Source organism: Callorhinchus milii, unplaced genomic scaffold (assembly GCF_018977255.1).
Source record: "Callorhinchus milii isolate IMCB2004 unplaced genomic scaffold, IMCB_Cmil_1.0 Scaffold11, whole genome shotgun sequence".
In the NCBI taxonomy this organism is placed as follows: Eukaryota; Metazoa; Chordata; class Chondrichthyes; order Chimaeriformes; family Callorhinchidae; genus Callorhinchus; species Callorhinchus milii.
In genome coordinates this window covers 14353881-14376159 of record NW_024704752.1, presented here as the reverse complement: position 1 = coordinate 14376159, position 22279 = coordinate 14353881, and the positions used below count along the sequence as shown (strand labels likewise).

General features: G+C 39.8%; 1 protein-coding gene across 2 annotated transcripts in view; it reads right to left on the bottom strand.

The window, feature by feature from the left end:
• The window catches only part of ppp2r3a (protein phosphatase 2, regulatory subunit B'', alpha), a 95528-nt gene that overhangs the window by 18735 nt on the left and 54514 nt on the right, over window positions 1–22279 (bottom strand). Inside the window, exon 1 of one of the 2 annotated variants that reach the window (XM_042339328.1) lies at window positions 5322–5767. The exons of the other annotated variant lie outside the window; for it this stretch is intronic. Within the exon in view, the coding sequence (XP_042195262.1) occupies window positions 5322–5453 (132 nt within the window). The 5' untranslated portion in view covers window positions 5454–5767. Of the gene's footprint in view, window positions 1–5321; window positions 5768–22279 lie in introns of those variants that run through there. 2 annotated transcript variants of the gene reach the window in all.

Here is a 22279-nt window from a genome sequence, read left to right as displayed (position 1 = left end):
AATCTTGGTGTAATACATTATATTCTTGTTCTCAAACTACAGTACTCTTTTCCTATTTTTGAGAAAAAAATTGAATACCTGTTTGAGAGAAACTAACTCAGCATGTTTTTTTTTGGTAGATTTCTAATGGTGAATGTCGCTTCAGACTAGTTTAGGAAGCTTTCATTATTTTAAACGATGAGAGCTTTGGATATAGAAGGCCTTTGACTTTGATTTCACCTTTCAAGAATACTCACCCCACCCAGCGTCTTCCTATTACAACGTTATAACCCATGTATAGACTTGTGCAATAATACCATACGGTTAATAATTTCAGGTTGCCCTGTATTGTCTGAAAGAATCTGGGGGCATAAATACTTCAAAAATGAACCATGTTTCAAGAAAGTCAAGAGATTGTACAAAGAGCTGAAACACTAGGCTCTCACAGAATCTCTTGAAATCAGTGCAGTCTTCCAAAGAGTTAAAAATTTTCAGTGTGACTCCAGATATAGAGAACAAACCCCCGCCCCGTGATTTTGTCTTTATGGAAGAGATTATTTTGGATTAGCCCAGTTGTCGTTTACAGATCTGTTGCACTGGCTTCTATGATTAAGACATCTTGTATCATATCTCAGACTGAGGATGCCTTAAAGAGTTCCCTCTGACTGTTAATGCCCAGAGGTGTCTTCGTAACAATGTATATAAACATCAAACGCTTCGTTTCAATAAATTCTTCGAAGAAAAATAAAGATGAAAAAGACCGACGCAGGGAAAAGAAAGTAACGGAGGTTTATTTAGGTTAACAGTGTAAATATTATACTCTCTGGATTTAAAAATAGTACTAACATAACCATCAGGTGTTCTGTTGAAATTGTTTGGGAGCATGAAAGGTCACGAGTACTGAAAGCTGAATATACCTGATACAGGCAGCTCGGGAATGTTCTGGTCTGATCTCAGCCCAGTTGGCACTAGAATTGATCTCAGTGCCTTGGGTTAGGTGTGCTGAGGCAAACTATAGCATCCCCATTGCTCTCCCCGATGAGATCCATCAACAGATTGGGAATCTAGCCTGTGATCTTTTAATCTGTTTGGGTCAGTATCGCACTGGACCTAAATGATCACTTAATTGGGGCAGATAAATTTTCATAGTAATTGTGTCTTAAAGACCTTGACTTTTTAAGTGTGCCATCTCCACTTACGAAAAGGTTATCACTTTTGAAGTGACTGAGTGAAGCGTCACCAAATGCTGATTTGCAATTGATCCGTATCTCCCTGGTGTGCAATGTTACCTGTGGCACTGAGCATATAAACGAAGGGAGAGAAGAACTCTGATTTTGTGGTGAAAACTACAGCATCGTTGTCGGTGATATCTGTTGGGTGACAGTGCACAAGCCTGTGAATGTTCTGCCTGTGCTTGGTACTCACTATGGTTCTTAAGCACTCCAGGATCTGATCATGCATAGGTCAGTGATGGAACTAACACCCTCCCCAACCCCACCCCCACCCCGAGCGGTTCAGTAATAAGACTCTTGATTCAGAAAAACGCTACCATCAGCTACTCAGTTGACACATGTGAAATGTGATACATGCATGACATAGAATCATAGAATTACACAGGACAGAAGGAGGCCATTCGGCCCATCGTGTCTGCCGGCTCTTTGAAAAGAGCTATCCAATTCAATCCCACTCCCCTGCTCTCTCCCCACAGCCCTGCAAACTTGTTCTCCACAAATAATCATCTACTTCTCTCTTAAAAGTTGTTATCGAATCGGCTTCCACTACCCTTTCAGGCAATGCATCCCAGATCCGAGCAACTCGCTGTATGAAAAAATTTCTCCTCACCTCCCCTCTACTCCGTTTCTTTTAACAACTATTTTAAATCGGTGTCCTCGGGTTACCGACCCACCTGCCAGTAGAAATAGTTCCTCATGAGGGAGAAAGGAATAAAGGGGTATGGAAGAGGGAATTAGATGAGTTGGAGACTCATGCGGAGTATAAATACTGGTGCAGACTAGTTGGACTCAATGGCCTGTTACTGCGCTGTAATGTAATTCTGTGTGTAGGTGGAACAATCACCAGCAGAATTGTGTCGAGAGGAATTGGTAAAACATTCACATTAATCTAACTCAAACTCAGCAATTCTGTTCACTGCCTTCCTTGCTCACTGGTGAAGGAGAACAACTGGAAGTCCAGCTGCAGTTGATTTTCATTGTAACTATATCCCATACAAGTGAACACTGATGTTTCCCCGAGCTATTATAGTAAGTACTCGCAGTACAGGATTTGATGACTAGAGATAAAGGATTCATCGAAAACCTTTTTGTGTTGATGCTCGCCTTTTTAAGAACCAGTACTGATATATTGGCTTCCGGTTACATGGAGGGGCAGCTCAGTTTAGAAGGAACATACCAAGAAACATATACAGAAGCTGAAGGTTGATGACTATTTTTATTTGAACACAGTACCAAAATAATCTGAATGTATCTTGACATAATACTCAATATAATTACGGGGGTCAGTAGGCTCCTCTCTTGAAATCATTTTAAATATTGCACTTATCTGATATGATTTGCTTGGCATTTGAAACATACTTTTTTTGCACCTTTTTTTAAACTAGGTTTGTTTTAATATTTGCTGTAAAGGGATTGTACGTAGTTGATTTATTTTGTTTAAAACCTTATGGAAAAAAACCTGAGTGTGTGTATATTAACTACCAGCACAGTTAAGTAGTTAAGAGGATTTTATAAATATTTTCTGCTTAATCTAATGCAGGAATTCTGTTTGATGCCTTTACGCTGTGTCCACGGGCAAATTCAGTTCCAGTTATGGGCAGAACTTTGCACCTGCTTTGTGTCGTTGTTAAAGCTGTCACACCAACCTGATGTGTTTAGATGGTAATATTTACATTAAATGATGAGGTACATGATATGCTGAATTTTATTTGGTTTACATAATGGGCCCAGGGGTCTTTTCCAGTTAAAACGAGGTTGGAAGGACCAAATTTTATTTATATTAACTACACAGGTGGGGGGGCGGGGATGGAGGGGAGTGAAAAATTAGGGACCCAAATGACATGTGTTGGAATGTGAAATGATGACCATTTGTAGTTAGCTGTGAAATGTTACATTGAATTGTAAATCAGGAATCGCCAGATGTTTTGCACTGACACTGTAGCTTTACTTTTATTTCCCCCCCCCCCTTGCTACATTAGCCACCCTCACCTAATACCCACGCAAAGGATGTGTGTGTAGAGGCTGCATCTCCCAGGACACCAATCGCTGGACATATAACTTAGTGTCAGACTCAACTAAGGTGCTCAAATATGAAGGAATGGCTGTTTGGGCAATGTACCGGAGGCCTGAACATGTCCAACTAAACTTTCACCAGCAAAAGGCACAACCTTCATAACAGGATGGTAGTGGATAAAATCAAATCCAAGAAGAATCTCCCCTATAAAGGCGTTAGAACGTTTTCTCCTCTGTTTGTAAACACTCTGCTCTATGATCTCATTCACGTTGCAAAAGTACCACAGTATTGTGAACACATTAAAAGTGCATTATATTTGCAAATTCACAACAGGCAGCTCGCAGAGAATAGCCCTGCTAATTCTTACCGTAGTGATGTTCAACATTAACCATAATTATTGGGATGGGACTTCACGCGGGTTAAACTGCTGGAACCTAGCTACTTTTAATAAAAGGAAGTCAAGGCCTGACACAAATGCTAGGAAATGCATATTGTGTAAGCTGACATGCCAAACATCAAGGATTGGTCACACTCTCTTACACGAGGCTATCTGCACTGTGACCCATGCTGGGTATCAACATGAAGTTAATGAGATTTTGCTGTTAACTTCAACCTCTGATGGAGTCGCCAATGAATTATCAACTCCACATTGCAAATCGACTGAACTGGGTCTCGCCACATTACATACAGAAGACAGTTCGTGTTGGATATACTCTGCTGCATCTCCCAGGGCACCAATCGCTGTACATGTAATTTAGTTCCCCATATTATACTGTGTCCTGCCACTGGCTTTCTGGTCAGCGGGAAACATTGAGCGTTTCAAAGCAAGCAAGGATGATATTTCGGAAACCAAGATTTTTAAATTGGGACTAGAATCTATATCAGTCAAATTGACCAGATTGGAATCATTAAATCATTTCTAATGATGCCTGCACATGCGATCTGTATAAAAAAACAATTGGTCACTCAATCCACGACTGTTTGTGGGACGCTGCTGTGCGCAATTGGCTGCCGTGTTTCGCCCACACAATATACAGTCAATTCACTTTACAGTGTATTCTGTGAAGCGCTTTGAGACGTCCCGAAGACGTGATAAGGCGCTATAATCAAATGCAAGGATTATGATTAATATATCCAATACTGTCGGCTGTTAATTAGAGAAGTTAAAAGGCTATTTTGTACTGTTGGTTACTAAGTTGAGATGCTGCTTCATTGGGAAGTTTTCATCTAAATGTTGCACTCTTTTTTCTATGATACACTGTTTCCAAGAAAAAAACATTTTAATGGCATAAAATTTTCACCTGCACAATTCTATGTTTTAGATTCAACAGACTGCTATCCAGATATTAAGAATACAGATGTTTCTGTTCTGCTGCATGGGGTTTAATAGTGTTAAAGCAAATCGCAAACATGGAATGGGTTAACAATGTTAACCGACTGAAATCTGTAATTAACAATGACAGCAAAAGTCAATATACAGACAGACACTTAGTCCTGTTCAATAAATTTCCCAACACAACTGGGAAATTCTATCAATTTTCTATTAAATTATTTTCGTCATAAAATTCAAGGCATTTCGTTATAAAATTCAGTCATGTGAGGAACAGCTTGTTGTGCGGCTACTATTCTGGGTGGTAGAGGAAGGGGGTGGGTGTGGAAGGCGGGGTGGTGGGGGGGGGGGAAGGCATACATGAACAAGAGACATAGGTTAATATTTTACACTCTGTTAACTCAAAGCTACCAGTGTGAAAGAAAACAACCGTTCCAATGTAGAGATTCGCTTTCAGTCCTCTCCTTGACCCGACCCCAAAGATTAGTCGACACAGGGTTAAAGTTTTTTTTAAAAATGTTACGAAGCATTTTCCAAAAAAAAAGTAGCAACTAAAGCCACCGTTTCCTAGATTCCTTTCCCTCCCTCAAAGATGCATCACACGGTCTTTTTTCAGCTAGATCTTGGGAGTCCTATTTATAAACCTGTTGGTACAAGTGCAAATCATGCAATGAATGCCTCTAAAGACAGCTGACAGCAATAAGCAAAAGAGCACACTATTTTAACCAGACGACAAAGCAAGTGTTAAGGTCCTATCTTTTCGAACCTGCGCCTGCTGGAAAGATTTCAACCTCTTCTTGAAACGCGACGGCAGAACAAAATCACATCCACGGGCGAGGAAAGCGAGTTCCCCTCGCAGGTCAGGGTCCCTCCGCAAGGAAGTTTCCTTGATCATCATTTTGAAAAGCCTTGCTCAGCAATGCCTCCGGTTTGCGCGTGTCCTTTTGTACGGGGTAAATATAGATCGAGAAAGCACTCAGCGTCCCAGTTCACAGCCAGGAGTGAGAGCTGCTGCCTTCGGGCGCCACACAGTTTGCTGTTGTCTCGCAGTCTGAGAATGTCCATGCATTGTACCTTGCCACTGAAGTCAAAGTCCCATGCTGACTTTCAAACTGTCCAGTCCTCCAGCCTGTGGTTGGTTGTCTGCTCTGGTGTACCCAGGAACCTGACCTCCACTGGGTTCTGTTCTATTGGAAGCTTCACCACAATTGATGTGTCCAAGACTACGAGTGGATTGTGGGAAACGAAGAACCCTCCACCAGAAGAGCTATAGTTAGACACGCTGCAGAAGCCACAGTGTAATCAGCCCGTGATGACACTGTTTACACTAATAACCTTGTAATCTGAATGTGAGACGCAGGCTTCGGGAAACCATAAATCATACAATACTTTCCACAAAGCAAATAATGCTCCAAAACGGTAGGGGGGGTGGGGGGGGGGGGGGTGGCGGAGGTTGTTCCTGACTGACCCCCCAGATACTTGAGGAGCAGATCACAGCACAAAACAATGGAGAAGTAAGATTAATGCAAATTAAAGGAAAGAAGTTTAATGGAGGATTGACTGGGGTTTGGACAATCTTTTGCTGTTCTTGGGAATAGAAATGAACGAGAGCAAATCCACACATTTAATTTTACAATGGAACTTAATAGTTGTTAGTTAACTCTGTAGGAGATTAATGTGTTCCAACACACCCTCTCTTTATGCCACCATCCCCCCACTTTTGCTCCCCCTTGGCCCCAGCTTGATGTATAAATAACTTTCATACTTGCTGTTGGCATAGTCAATCTCCTGACATTTCAGCCCTACAGCCCTCCCAGATTACTCCACCAACCAACAGCTGCTGTTATGGGGAATATCAAACATATCAAGATTCCTAAGCATCAACGTGTTTGGCAATAGCCATGTCCTATCACCCACTTCTGCTTCTCTGAGCAAGTTTGCAACTCGCCCAGTGAATACATTTTATTCCCCCGCCCCCTTTATAAACAGCTCCACATATACTAATTCTGAAATTTCTACGCACCTCTAAGATGCATGTGTTGCGTATTTATTTAGGGTGCATTTCCATTGGATTGTCAACTGCCAGTCAATGCAATGCGCTTTCCATTTTATGGGGTTATTTTAAGGTTTGATTTTCAATTTGTTTTTTCAATATAAATCTTGCTGAATGATTTGCGAGTCCCATAGGTAACCATGGCCCAAAGGATGTGAGACCCACCCTGGATTACTTGCACAATGTTCTGAGAGGGAATTTAGTGCAGATTCAATTCCAGAATTCAAATTGCAGCATAAACTGCACTCAAGCATAAACTTTGGATTTAACACTGGCACCCAAACTTACTCAAGCAGTTCTGCTGGGACAATTCTGGAGTTATGGTGGTATAAGTGCTCTGAGACACCGTCCGATGTGAAGGGCGCTATATAAATGCAAGTTGTTGTTGTATATTTGTTGGGTGTTGTCTTCACTGAATGTTTGGTAATTGTTTACACTGGTTCACAAATATTTTTTATTGTTACTGGATAAATTATGCATTCCTTGCTGAAGGCTTGTTCCTGAACTATGAGCTTAGAATGAACGTGGCAGGAATTTAAACACACTTTCACATTGGAGGAACATTATTGGTGATGTTCAAAGTCTCTTTCATCGCCCCAGTCTTTAGAGATGTCATTTTTTAACCTTAAAAGATTTTCTTAGACAGTGGTTCAGCGCGTTTAATGCCAATTAAAGGGATACGTGTTTTCCAAGGCACCCATTTGATTCATATCTGTTCCACGTGGTGTGCGTAAAGTGGTATGCCATCTTTCTGTTCCTTTCCAATCTCAAATGGGATGCTTGGCTGACTTTACTCCCCTTTCCCTCCTCTCCCCAGTGGAAGAAGCACTGGGGAGAGGACTGGGGTAGTGTCTTCAGCTGCTGCTCTGCCTACAGCTAACTCCCCACAGACAAGGGTTTGAACCTGCCATGCCCTGGTCTGAAATGGTTCACTGGTACATAGGAGCCTTTACATAGGAGGCTATTGGCGGGCATGTAACTCATGGAAACCATTTGACTTCCATAATGCTATAAGGCGCTAAATCAAACGCAAGGATTATTATTATTATCAAATTGATTTTCAAATAATAATGGGAATAGTTGAAAGACGATATCTATCTCAGTCCATGTCAGTTACGAAAAGTGAACTTGCCTGTCCCTTTCTAAAACTTTAAAATAACCGATTGCATTCTTGAAGGCATTCTTTCAAGGGTATGGAAAATTCACTTTCCATTATTTTGGCACCGTTTTAAACTGCAATCTACTGAGTCTTCAGCTGTGAGGCAGTTTTTACTGAAATAACATCACAAAATGGAGGTTTTCACCACAGTCATGTTTGAAATCATTAGACGACAGCTGTTGTGCTTATACTTAGAACAAAGGTTGCATATTACAAATCAACTGGCTCCATTTTCTCCGCCAGCCATGTATAAGCAAGAAGTATTTAAGGAAGTTGAGAGCATTCTTGTGTAGCTAAAACTAACCCCCAGAGGGCAGAAGCAAACCTTTTCCTACAGATCCCTATGACTGCACAAGCAATTTCAACACAAGCTGTTTGTTGGTGTTGACTGGCAAAATCCTTTTATATCTAAATAATACCAACAATAATCTTTGCATTTGATATAGTGCCTTATCACGTCTTCGAGACATCTTAAAAGCGCTTCACAAAATATACTGTAAAGTGGTTTGACTGTATATTTTGTCAGTAATACTAATAGCTCACAGCAGTGTCCCACAAACAATCGTGGATTGAGTGACCAAATTATTACCATTATTATTATTTTGAACGGACTATTCCCCCCAGAAAAGGGATCCGGTTAACATTTAAAGTTTTATGTACAGTATTGCTCTTCTTCCCTTCCTTCCTCAGTTTTCTACGCTCTTCTCTTAAGAGAATTAATTCTTCTTGTTCAAAGGTTACTGAGTGACCTCCAGTCCTTAGCCAAGGCCATTTTCTGCTGAATGCTCTTATGAGGAAAAGATCCCGCACTTGAAATCTGGGCTTGAAACACTGTAGAATGGCAACGATAGAGAAGTGGGACTGAGACTGCAGGGCACAGTTGAAGTGCAGAGGTATTGAAATGTAGAGAGACCTAATTAAAATCTGTTCTTTTTTTGCTGTATTTAACATGCAAATAATTTGGTTCTCTTGTACGATTTGTCTGCTGAAGTTAATCCTTTCCTGCATTTGCCTCCTTATTTATCTTGGAAAAATCTGTGCTGCATACAGATTCCCATAGGTCAACATTGCTCTGCGAAAAGCACTTACACTTCCAACTGCCTCTTAAGCTTACACTTATTTATCTTGGAAAGTCTGTACAGAGATATCCATAGGTCAGCATTTGCTCTATAAAAAGCCACCCACTGCCGATGACTGAAATGGTGGCATTGATATTTGTTTCGCCCACAAAACATACACACTACACTTTAGAGTATATCCTTTGAGACGTCTCAAAAACGTGATAAGGAGCTATATCAAATGTAAAGGTTATTATTATGTTCATTGAAGTTGCTCCCTTACTCTTTCCAACAAGAGTGCTTGAGCTCCATCAAATGGCCTTTCAACAACAACAACAACTTGGCCCTCCACGCCGGATGGCGTCTCATAAGACATGGGATGAGAACTGACCATTTTTCTGCTGAAGTTAATCCTTTCAGCACATTAACCCAATGTGACATGTAATGCAACCGGACTTCTCTAGACTTTCTACTGACAGTATTTGAACAGGCTTGACTTGACTTGACTTGAGCTGCCCTCTCAAATATTATTTCAGTCATTTTATGGTGTTTCATTCCGCTTGTGTTGACTCTGTCATGAAAACCAATGTTTATCTAAACTGAAATATGATTAAAATGCAGTGGCTAATGAATCCTGCTTCTGGAAAGGCTATAAAAGATGCTCTTTATATATATTTGTCGCACACAGTGTTTTTAAAATGAAAATGTAGCTCTGGTTTCCACATTTTTGTGCTTCCCCTTTTAGCTGTATTTTCTATTGCCAACATGAATTAGGCCTCCAGGCTGTTGCATCCTTAACATAAATTTTCAGAACCTAACACCATCTATCGGTGACAATTTTGTAAAACAGCATTTAATTAAATGCTTCAGTGCAAAGCTATTCTATTACCACTGGGTGGAGACAAAGGTTACGTTTTTATGACGATTAGATTAGAATTGCTGGATGATCCTCATCTATTTGTGTGTTAAAAGCCCACAGTCTGTGGACATAAACGTAATCAAGGCAGCGATTCTGTTTTATTACGTTGACCAAATTTTGCATTTAATTTTATCACACTCTTTGTTGGCTTCTCTTTCTAGTCCAAACAATTATCCTTGCATTTGGTACAGTGATACATAACAACAACAACAAGATTACATTTGTATAGCGCCTTTCACTTCGGGAGGATGTCCGAAGGCGATGGACAGTGTACGAGCTGGGGTCGGGGGGGTAGGGGGGGAGAAGGGAGGGGAGGGGAAGAGCGGTGATCGATGGCATGGTCGAAGAGGAGTGTTTTGAGGCGTGACTTGAAGGAGGCTAAGGCTAAGGTGCTATACCAAATGCAAGATTATTATTAATAAATTATCATTATTTCAAAGTGCTTGAAAAAATATAGCAAATGCACTGCTTAGATTAAAATTTTGACTTTGAGACAGTCTGACGTCTCAAAGTCAAAGACTATCACAAAAAGATAGGATGTGGGTTAAACATGCAGCTCACCACAGAGATGCAGATAGGAGGAGGTTTAGTCTGAGCTTATAACTCTAGGTCACTTGACAGCTTATCCTCTCAGCTACAGATAGGGAATGACTGGGGAAATAAGAGAAGGGGAATTTGAGACCCCAAACAGTATAAATGTGTGAACTACAACAACAACTTGAATTTGTATAACAGCCTTAATGCCGGACAGTGTCTCGGAGTGCTTCCCTATGTGTTTGTCATTTTAAAATTTGTTAGAAAGCAAAAATTCACCCAAACGCCAATTTGTTCTTTAAAGTAAGCGCGAGAGCGAGTCCAGTCCTGTTTATAAATCTAGGGATGATGAGAAACTTTTGTGCTGCGTGTTCCAGAATTCTTGTGAATTCAAGAGTTTATTTTTCAAGCCTCTGCTATTTATTAGCGGCGATCGAACCACAAAGCTGGAAAAGGAAATTGAACCATTACGATCAAAAGGTTGAGAACACCGCTTAGAATGAGGTCAACGTACATGATCATTGTTAACATCCAGAGTGATCAATTATGACCACAAAATGATTGCAGATGTGTTTCCCTCTCATCACATGAACTGCACTTGTGCCAATCCAGTGCTTGTTTATCTCCAGTTAGACTCTCGCTCTCTGCATTCTGTTCCTCGTAACTGCAGTCCTCTTTCTTCTAATTTTTATTGTGCCCTTTGATTTATTTCTTGCTTGGTGTCAAAACATAAACTCTGCAGCTCACACAGAATTGTGGCACTAAACCAGAAACCAGCACTTAACACTAGCGATGATCGCTGCTGCTACAAACAAATACTATTTTCTAAAATTGCTCAGGTCTCTGAGGATCATGCAAATGGTTCTTTGATATAAAGTGGTCCTTAATGATCATTCTATCTATTAAATAGAACAATGTGGCTCAGGGTCACGACTGTATGGCAATCAAACCAATGGATGGTGAGTGAGTTATGCAAAATCCATGGTTGGTGTACAATATAAAATCATTGGTTTATCCATGCTTAGTGGATTGATTTTAACTGAATTTTAGTCCACGCAGCAAGATTTCTTTTTACACACTTCTTCCATATTTCACTCTTTAATTGCCTTTTAATTGTTCTCTGCCTTTAAATGTCTCTTTAGTTGCTTGATAGCAGAATTGGCAACAAGGAATTGGCGCATTGAACCACAATGATTGCTTGAAGGTGGGAGAAGGCTATAGAATTTGTGTTGGGTGCCAACGACCAAATCAAAGATGTTCCCATCCTGACAGTTATCCAGTAAATCAAGCATAATGTCAATTGAGGACAGGAATGGGCTCAGCTGTGAATTTTCTTCCCTTTCCAGTCAAATCTGTTGACCATACACATAAAAAAGGCTCACACATGAATAATGGGTCAGATACCAATCAGTGGTATCTTGCTCATGAACAAACCATAACCATTAGATGGAGAAAGGAGCATGAGAGGGAAAGAAATTGGTGTTTATTTGAAATCACTACAAATGAGCATGTTGTTTCTGGACACGGTATCTCAAGACCAATTCATCACCACAGAATTTTACATCAGTTGCTTGGACCCCACATTAACCACAAAGAAATACTGTAGCAAGTAGTTTATAGTTTAATACTAACCCCACCCTTCTACATACAAATGCAACGTATTAGTCTAAATATGAGTTACAAGAAGTAACTTTGGCCAGTAAGTACTGTAGGTGCAGACATGTCAAGAATGTAACTACTGATTATTGTTGTTTAGCAGTATAGCGTTCCTGTAATGTTATTGGAAAATGGGTCTGGAATCCTGAGCTTCACAAATGGGATTGGGCGCTTTTAGGTTAAACGTCTGACCGATTTAGTTTCAGCAAGGAGTAATGGTCAATAAAAGGACCTTTTATGTCTTTATGTCAAAGCACCATTTGCATGATCCTCTTAGCAATTTGTATAAGCTGCGTGGACCTAAAGTCTTTTACACTGGCCTTGAGTGGTTAAAGTGTTGCTTTACCTGTAAGAATCTACTTGTCAATTTCAACTCCATGTACCTTAGTTGCTCATTTCCACGGAGACCATTAAGCTGATATAGGAACAGCATCACCAACCACCACTGATGAACTTCTAAACATGAATTGAGAACTACAGTATTTCTTGAATTACCTGAAGGTGCAAAGAGGCAACTCATTCAGTCTGGACCCTAGAGGCAGTGCTTGCTGCTTGTGATTTTGTGAAACTGTGGTGAATTTGGGATTATATGATAATTGGACAATTCCTTCACCTGGTGCTGAGAAATGAGGCAGTAAAGTAGGTAATAGGTTTAGTTGATGCATATGTATAATCCAATATAAATGTATTCGCCTTATAACGGCTGAAAGCATTAATCTAAATGGAATTGATAGCAATGATTTGGCCTCAGATGTCCTCTCTTTATGCTGTGTATGGAATGCTGAATACCCGCGAAGAACAGCCCTTTGGATAATCGACCGGTTCAGAATTCCACAAAGTGTGTAAGACTTGGAAGCAAATACTTGTGTGTGGAACTGTCTGGTAACCAATCAATGTATCCACTGTGTTGTTATCTGGTTTGGATTTCAAATAAAAGGGCTAAGACATCATTTGAACTGCTGGAAGGATGAGATTAAATGCGCCAAAGAAATTAATAAAACCGTTGCTATCTTGACTGGAGGTTATGATACTTTGAGAGCTGGTAAATATTTAGAAACTTGGCAATCCAATGTCATGGAAAATATTTGTGACTATCCTGGTGATGCAGTAGATAGAAAAGACTAGTCGCAATTTCCACATGGTTGGCTAGCTATTGTGGCTGTTGATGATAGCCACATGTAAATGGAGAAATAAAGAATTATAGAAAGTGGGCGACAGCCAAAGCTGTCAACAATAAAGTCTGCTATAGATGGGTTATTATAGTTAAAAAAAAGTTGCTGCTTGTGACAGAAATTCTGACGATACTTGGAAATAGACCTCAAATCTTGATAATCTCAAAGCTCTGGTTAGAAAATCAACTCCAGTTTGCTGCCTTTAGTGTATTTATAATGACAGGATTTGACTTTAGTTTATAAATCTTTGTATCTGTTGGTTAATTGGATACAAAAGATGCTTTGATTTTTTTTGCACCACATCTGCGATGTTCTTTAGTGAATGTCAACAGGATCAAAAGGGGCCCAATTCTTAAAAATAGAGAACACTCATTTTAGTCCCTTGAATTTCACTTGTGATACCTACAGACAGACACCAGAAGACACCAGAGAGTCAATTTGCTGTCATGCAGTTATTCTATGAGTTCTGCTTAACATGAGTTACATGGTTCAATCTTGATCAACTTCAATTTTTTTTCTAAAGTACCTAGGTTTTTCAGAAACAAAAATCCCCTGTTCTCTGCTAACACCGTTAGCCTGGCAGTCGCCTTTGCGATTCCTATGATATCACTCTTATCATCCAGGACTAGAAATATTATCTCTGCATTGTGAAGGCTTCCGCGATACGCCCACAAAATATACAGTCAATTCACTTCACAGTATATTCTGTGAAGAGCTTTGAGACATCTCGAAGAACGTGATAAGGTGCTTTATCAAATGCAAGGATTATTATTATTACTATTATTCTTGAGGGAAGATTAACATTGTCCAAATGTATCTACCATACACACCAGAAGGCCCTGGGTTTGAACAGTTTATGTTATGAGTTTTGATTGCCACATGGTTGGTAATAACAGTACTATAATAATATATACAATACAACTGGCCTCATATTCCCTGGGTTGGGGAAGAGTTAAAATTAGTCGAGAGTTTCCACTCCCATCTGTTTACTGTTCAGTAAGCCCTGATGAAAAACATACATGGGCACAGGTACGACCGTGGAGTGAAGACTGTGACACCTTTTGTAGGACATGGTCTTTTAAGAGCAGGACTGAGGATTGTAGACTCTTAAAGAACCATTCCCTGCATGAGGTACTGTCTTTACAACAGGCAGGAAAACTGGCGAAAGAACTGTTTGCATACCAAACTTTTCCAAATCAGATTCTTGAGTCTATGTAGAATGTCAAAAGGCGTTATGGCTTTGTTCCATATTTAGACATTGGTTGTCTATATAAGAAGGTTAACTCCCCCCCACCACCCCCCCACTCCCTTTGGTTTAGGTGCAGACTGAAGGATTCTCTTGGCCTGATAATCAGAAGGCTCGCCAGATGTGGTTTGTGACCTTGAATCAAATACGTCTGATTGTTGTATTACAGTCTATTTTGGTCCATTTTTTTCCATAGATTATAATATTTTACATTCCTCCTTTCATTCCTTCTATCCAGTTTCTAAGTGCACACTTAATGGTGAGCCTTCGAAATCCTGCATTATTTTTTTCTGAGCACTGATGTGAAGTGACAGTTTCCATTCCTTTAGTGAAGATGTACCCATTTTCAGAAATTCTGTGGCGGAGTCATTTTCAAGGCTCTGGAATGGATTTCTGAAGGTAATGCAATGTGCTGATAAATTCCGAAAGTGATAATCTCATTCTACAGCAATTATTTGAGGAAGGAAAAAGGGGTAATTGTTAAGGCTTTTCTGATGGGGCTAGAAAGCGCTTCTCTATGAGAACTTCTTCAGGCTTGCTCCTCCTCCCTGCCACTTCTGATGCAAAGGAGAAACTTGAACAAGGTTCAAGTACTGAGGTGCATAGTACTGAGGTAATCACTTCTTAATGTAGGCTACATTTTTAAAAAGCGTCTCGTTCCAAAATCAAAAGAAGGTTGCCATGGAAATTTGCTTTGTGGATAATAGGAACCAGGCTGCATGTCACATATCTAAGCAGTTCTCAATTTATCAGCCTCAACTAGGTGAAGGGCTGATTTGGATCCATTGGGTTTGAAGCCAAACTCTTCGAGCCCCAAGTTTCAACCAGCAAATTGAGGTGTTGCTATGTGATTCAGAACACACAATGAATACATTGAGAGGGTCGTCCGAGGCGAGGAAATTACACTTCTGATTGTTTAAAAGGGGTGTTTTGACCCCTTTTAAACAATCAGAATATGAATCCCCTTCCTCTGTATTCTTTATTAGTTCTCATTCAGTTGGAAGGATTGATAGTCTGACCCTCTCGTCCTTTGCCCACGCTGCTGTGTCCAGACTACGTTCTAACTTTAAGCTCTTAACAAATAGTGGAGATGAAAAGATCACTGCCAGTTTGGAGATTGCGGGTAGCAGATTAAACTATTTCAAGCAACATGGGATGGCAGTTCTCTTTTAAAGGGACACAGTGTTCAGGAATGAAGTGTTTGGGAAATCGTTTTATTATTTGGGAAGCAGGAGAAGCAAACAGAGGACATGTGTTATTTCCATCGTGATTTGATGTGCAAAAGATAGGCTGATGTATTTATGATGCAATTTAGACCTTATACAACCTTGAATACCAAATCTTACAACTCACCACTTGTATTTAAACTACAACTGAACGCTTTGCGTCCCCAAACCAGCCGCTTGTCAGACGCTCAGAAGCATGATTGACAAGTGCATGCTGCAATCTGGATTTACGTTAGATTTTTACATTGAATCAAGACTAAAAACCCAGTATGAAAAGTGCCCTACATAAATGCTGGTCAAACCCTCTTGATCTGTATCATTTGCTAATTTTGCTGTTAGTCTAGTATCAACCTATACGATTACCAACTATCGGGCAGAGATCAGCATCACCCAATGTCTGAGATCGAAAGTTACAATTACAGGATGTTTGTGTGCAGAATAATGTGAAGCCAAAGAGACTAAGATCCATCAATCTTTCAGTCCACATGTGTATGATTAAATGTAATGACTTTGTTTTTCAGTTGTCAAGTGAATAATGAGACAGAATAGATTTTAGTTCAATAAAGTATCTTGATTCCAATCTTTTGTAAACCTAAATCACTAAGCTGCTTAGAAGCTGGCATTTTCCTAAGTGACCTTTTTTNATGTGTAGCAAACTTGAATCGTCTTCCAATCCAATGACCATATTATATTGCTCCCTAATGGTCCTATACTATTCATTTTCTATTACTTGGCTGCCTTCCCTACTTTGAGTCACTGGATCCAGCCAGTGAGTACACACGACAGCAACAAATCAGTCAGACTACTAAGCAATTTTATTGTGCAAACCAAGAAATGATCTATGGAAAAATGAATGAGTCTATTCTAAGAGAATACCTCCAAATGATCTTTTTGTCCTTTGCTGTTTCCTCGTTTGACAAGTGAGCTTCCAGCCATTGCCCCAGCTCTGCGGCACTCCATCCTGGACACCTTTCACCTTATGCCCCAGCTCCATACCCCCTTTCCCACCTTCAAAACAGATCTTAAGACTCACTTTTCAACTGTGCCATCCTTCCACCCGCACCCCCACTACCCTTCAGCCCCTCCAACCCCCAGTTCAGGTCCCATTGTAGTATGTAAGTGTCAATTGTTGCTGTTGTAAACTAGCCTTGCTGATCCAGTCGAATCTCTGACTCCTTCCTTCTGTTGAACAAGGCACTAATCCGATCGAAGCTTGAAAGGAAGTTGTACGTTTTGAAGAAATAAACTTAATTTTTTTTCCACAAAAGTCAGAAAACGAAAGGCTTTTGCTGTCGTGATGCTACTTTCAGTGCAATGCTTCTGGCAAATTATTCCTGCTGTATCCTTGCCAAAAATGTTCCTTCTGTCAGCTTTCCAGCATTCAGACCCTTACAGGAATGTTAGATTTATTACTGCCCTCCACTTCTCAGCTACATTGGGAGCCCTGTCACTGTGGTAATAAATGAGCAGCATTGACAGGTGCAGAAAGGACCTAATGCCTTGTCAGCACAGTTCTGGTGTCAGAGAGCTCCTGACCTGGGGTGGGTGACTGCATATTAAAGCTGTCGTGTTTTTTATTGTTTTTTTTAGCAGTACAAAGCCCATTTGCACTAAAATCACAGTGAAATCCTGCTGCACGCAGTAAATAGACAGGATAAAGAAGCTTTTCTGAATACGAGACTGCTCCGAGGCATTGCTGTTGATATTGTAGACTTTGCAGCAGTCTATGCTTTCCTGCTGGTTTGAAAATTTTCATAATGCCTTACTACCATTTAATTCCTCCAAAATAACCTGCAGGACTTACTTTTTGTAAACCGACAACATGGAAAATATTTGACTTTAGAAACGTGGAGATTTCAGCAAATAATTAAATCACAGTGCTATGCTATCCCTCCACTGGAAGTAATCTCTCCATTCTATTTTTCTATTTTTATCTTTTTCTTTTAATTCCTTATTAAATGACTCAACAACAACTTGCACTTGTATAACACCTTCAAGTAGGAGATGGCTTAAAGCACTTTACAGAGATTGTGTGGGAAGACAAGCAAGGTAGGGGAGATAAGAGGCATGGAGGCTTGATCAAAGAGGTAGGTTTTTAAGGACAATGAATACAGTCATGAACACAGCTCACAGTAAACATACTTTGAATGGGGCTTTAACTCTTCATAATTAGACTACTGGACATGCAAGAAGCTTTAGATGTATTGCCTCATTGATGGCTTCATCACAGAATGACATCAAGCACCGCACGTTTGTTATGTAGGCTGCACTCTGGAGACCTGAGAAGGTTTGAAGTCTAGACTAGTTCCCCTGAAGTTGAAAGTGATCTTGCTCAAGACATCCTGTCAATGGAATGGAAGATCAACAGTCACATAATCTTTACAAACTCATTTAAATAGCTGCGCCACTAACTGCTTCAGAATTATGCTGGGGTCCAGCTAATCTGATCAGGTTCGGAATTGAACAAAGACTCTGCCAAAACCAATTTATCCGTGGCAGTTTCACTGGATTAAAACAGGGATGAAGATGAAGCAACCAACACGCACTTGCCCATCTTTAAAAAGTGTTATGGGGGGCAATGCCGGACTTCTATCCGTGATACATCTCTGACACGTCAAGTTTGTGCCTGAAGAGAATTTATACTGCCTGCCACGGAAGCAGCTGATAACTGTTTGCGCTGCTTGCAGCCGTTCCACATGTCCAGAATGATGCAAGTTAGATATCAATTTAAGTTTGTCTCATTACTGTCCATTCCTCAATCTTGGCATCATTTTTGATCCATTCTTGGATTTCGTAGCAAAGAATTATTCCGATTTTAAAAATCCTCCTTTTCTCATCGTAGCTAACGACTTCTTTTATAGATTCTCTGAGACGTTATCCTCTATGTGCAGGGCGATCTATAAAAAATAGTTGTTGTCGTAGATTCTCATTTTAGTTCACTTAAATGTTGCGTGTATTTACATTGTTGTGTAAAATACTGATCTCGATTTCACAATTTTCATTCTTATTTTCTTTTCTTAATCTACCAAACAATGGGTCACCCTGTACGCTCTACTAAATAAATGCAACACAGGTTAGGAAGGATCAGCTTTGATCTCAGCTGGTCAGGTTACTTAAATTGGTCAAAGTGTTCAGAAACGGCTTCAGAAACGGAAAGAAATAGTTGTCAACGAGATAGTTGTGAACAGCAGGAACACTGGCTATTCTTTTGGAAAAATCACTGTGGAAAGTGCATGTGTGTGGACACTGAACTCTGGAATTCCTGGGAGTTAGTAAAATTTGGTTGAGTGTAAACTAGAGGATGAGTTTATAGAATGCATTATAACAGTATGCAGTAACAGTATCTGGAACAGTATGCTGAGGAACCAACCAGGGAACAGGCTATCCTGGATCTTGTTTTGTGTAATGAAATAGGGCTAATCAGCAATCTGGAAGTTAAGGCACCTCTAGGGCAGAGTGACCATGATGGAATTTAACATTATGTTAGAGAGTGATATAGTTGAATCCTAAGCAAAGGTCTTAACTCTAAATAAATCCAACTTTGCAGGTATGAGAGAAGATTTGGCTAAAATAGACTGGGAAATTAGATTAAAAAATATGACGGTAGACCAGCAATGGCAAACGTTTAAAGATATAATACATAATTCTCAGCGATCACATATTCCCTTGAAAAATAAAAATACCACGGAAAAAGTGGTTCAACCTTGGCTAACTAGCAAAGTTAGGGAAAGTATAAAATTAAAAGAAGAGGCCCATAATACTGCCAAAAAGAGCAGTAAACCTGAGGATTGGGAGGAATTTAGAGATCAGCAAAGGAAAACCAAGAAACTGATTAAGAGGGAGAAAATGGAATATGAGAGTAAACTAGCTAGAAACATAAAGACAGATTGTAAGAGTTTTTACAAGTACATAAAGAGGAAGAGACTATCAAAAGTGAATGTGGGTCCATTGCAGGCAGAGACAGGAGAAATTATAATGGGGAATAAAGAAATGGCAGAGCCATTAAACAATTATTTTGCTTCTGTCTTCATGTTAGAGGACACTGAAAACTTACTGAAAATAGAGGGGAACCTGGAGGCTAATGTTAGTGAGGAACTTAAAGAAATGAACATCAGTAAAGCGATAGTACTACAACAACAACAACAAAATTACATTTATACATTTGTAGAGCGTCTTTCATGTCGGGAGGAGTTACTAGAGAAATTGATAGCATTAAAAAACGACAAATCCACTGGACTTGATGGCCTGCATCCTAAGGTTTTAAAAGAGGTGGCTGCAGAGATAGTGAATGCTTTGTTTTTGATCTTCCAAAATTTCTTGGATTCTGGAATGGTTCCCAGTGATTGGAAGGTCGCAAACGTAACACTGATATTTAAGAAGGGTGGGAGACAAAAAATGGGGAACTGTAGACCAGTTAGTCTGACATCGGTTGTAGGGAAAATTCTAGAGTCCTTAAATAAGGATGTCGTTGTGGGGTACTTAGAAAATTATAAAATGACTAGGCAGAGTCAACATGGCTTTACAAAAGGGAAATCATGTTTAACAAAGCTTATAGAGTTTTTTGAGGATGTGACTAATAGGTTAGATAGGGGGGAACAAGTAGATGTGGTGCATTTGGATTTCCAGAAGGCATTGAACAAAGAGCCACATAAAAGACTGTTGCATAAGATCAGAGTCCATGGAATTCCCTTATTAAATGGCAGGGTAGGCTCGAGGGGCCGGATGGCCTACTCCTGCTCTTACTTATAGCATTAAATTCCAGCATCTTGGGACGTCCTCCTGATGTGAAAGGCGCTATACAAATGTAATTTTGTTGTTATTAAATAGCATTTAGCCATGAGGTTAACAGGTCAAAAAGAGGGCCGACCCCCTGCCTCCTCCCCCCAGATTTTTGTTTATATAACTGACTTGCTAACTGGTAAGATTAACACGTTTTCATTATTTGTAGGTGTAAGGCTCTATAAGAGACTGCCAGCACAAGTCTTCATAGCTTGCTCCTGCCAAAGGCAGATCATATTCTAAGATGGTATTCCAACACGCAAAAGTGACCTCAATCATGATACGTTTTGTTTTTCACAGTGGCGACAGTGTGTCTCCAGTGGAATGCTGCACTACATGAGGTTTCTTCAGCCTCTTCATCAAAAGTTCAGCTCTGTCCCATGATAGGTTAGGTTAAAGTCGCTTCAAATTTACAGAAAAAGTTGTTTAATGACGACTCTAATTTTTTACATGACTTCATTTAAAGAAAGTTGCTCTATGATTTCTGTCTCGTGTTTATATTTTAGTGTGAGCTGCTCAAGGGTGCTCCATTCATGTAACTCTATCCCTAAACCAACAAAGAATCAGGTAATCTGTAACTTCAATCAGTTGAACGAAGGATCCCATACACACCTTACTCTGAATCAAAGAGGGAATTTCGTACACTTCTATAATCTCAAACCATGTGGCATAGTTATCATTGTGAGAGAGTCTAGAGGTAATATTTGATTTTTAAATTGGGAATAAGACCAATTCAAGATGTGTTTTATAGAAGAAAAGCAACTGAAGTTAATGGGAACAACATATTGCATTGGTTTGTTTTATAGATTAATTTGTACAGATCTACAATAAAAAGAAAGCGAACATTTGAATGAAGAATTCTAATAGGTTCTTTGTGGCTTATTTGATCGGTTTAGGAGACATATACAAGTATGATATTCAGTTCATCTAAGAGTTCCATTGTGAAATTGCCAACGGCCTTTTATTGCTAAAGGCAATTTTCCAATCTACTTTCAGAAGTAAACAAGAAAGTCTTCACATTACTGCCGATAAGTCTGCCAGGACCTTTGTTTGTTTACTCTCTTAACTTGTCACAAACAATGCCTTAAACCACATCTTACGTGGATCAGGTCCACATTGGGCACTTCCATTTGCTTGATCTTGCCTTATTTGGATGACTGTCTCGAGCCTTTGCAGATGCTTATCGTCTCTGACGGGTGTGGCTGTTTGGACGCTAAACCATTGGTGAAGCACGTGGTAACGGCAAGCCTCAGATTGTACCCTGTACTTTAGAGAGTCACTCGTATACGGCCAAATTGGGAAATAGATACCCAAGTGTTTTGCTAGGTTTGTTACCATTGGTGACTCTGTTTACCTTCAATCTGTTTACCTTTGAAAACGAAGCTTGGAAGACTCTATTTATAAAACGCACACTTCATTATATCACATGTATGATTCCATGCTTTTTTAAAACTCCCGTATTTTCCCCCAACCCTACCTATTTAACTTATCTCTTCTCAAAGCAGGCTTCGTCTTGAATTTCACCACCATTGCTGTTTCTCGAGTCTGGCTGTTTCAAACCTGTTAGTCAATGCCACTCTTTGGTTAACTTACCAGAAGATGAACTTAACAATTGTAGGACCCTTACACATTGTTGGTGAAGTGTCCTACAATTCTCCTTCTCTAATGACCTGACCCAAACTAACAAAACACTCACTGGTGAATCCAAATGCAAACTTCGACTAGTTGAGAATGTATTGCTTGGCGTTGCAATTGTTGACAATTCCTGTAAGTTTTGAATCAAATATTGAAATTAAACAATGTATGGAACTGCAGAGCAACACTAATCACTGTTAGTTGTTTTATGTCCAGTTGGGTCTATAATAACATTAAAAAAAATAATAAATTCACTCTGTTTACAGTCAAAATCGTAGTAAATCCTC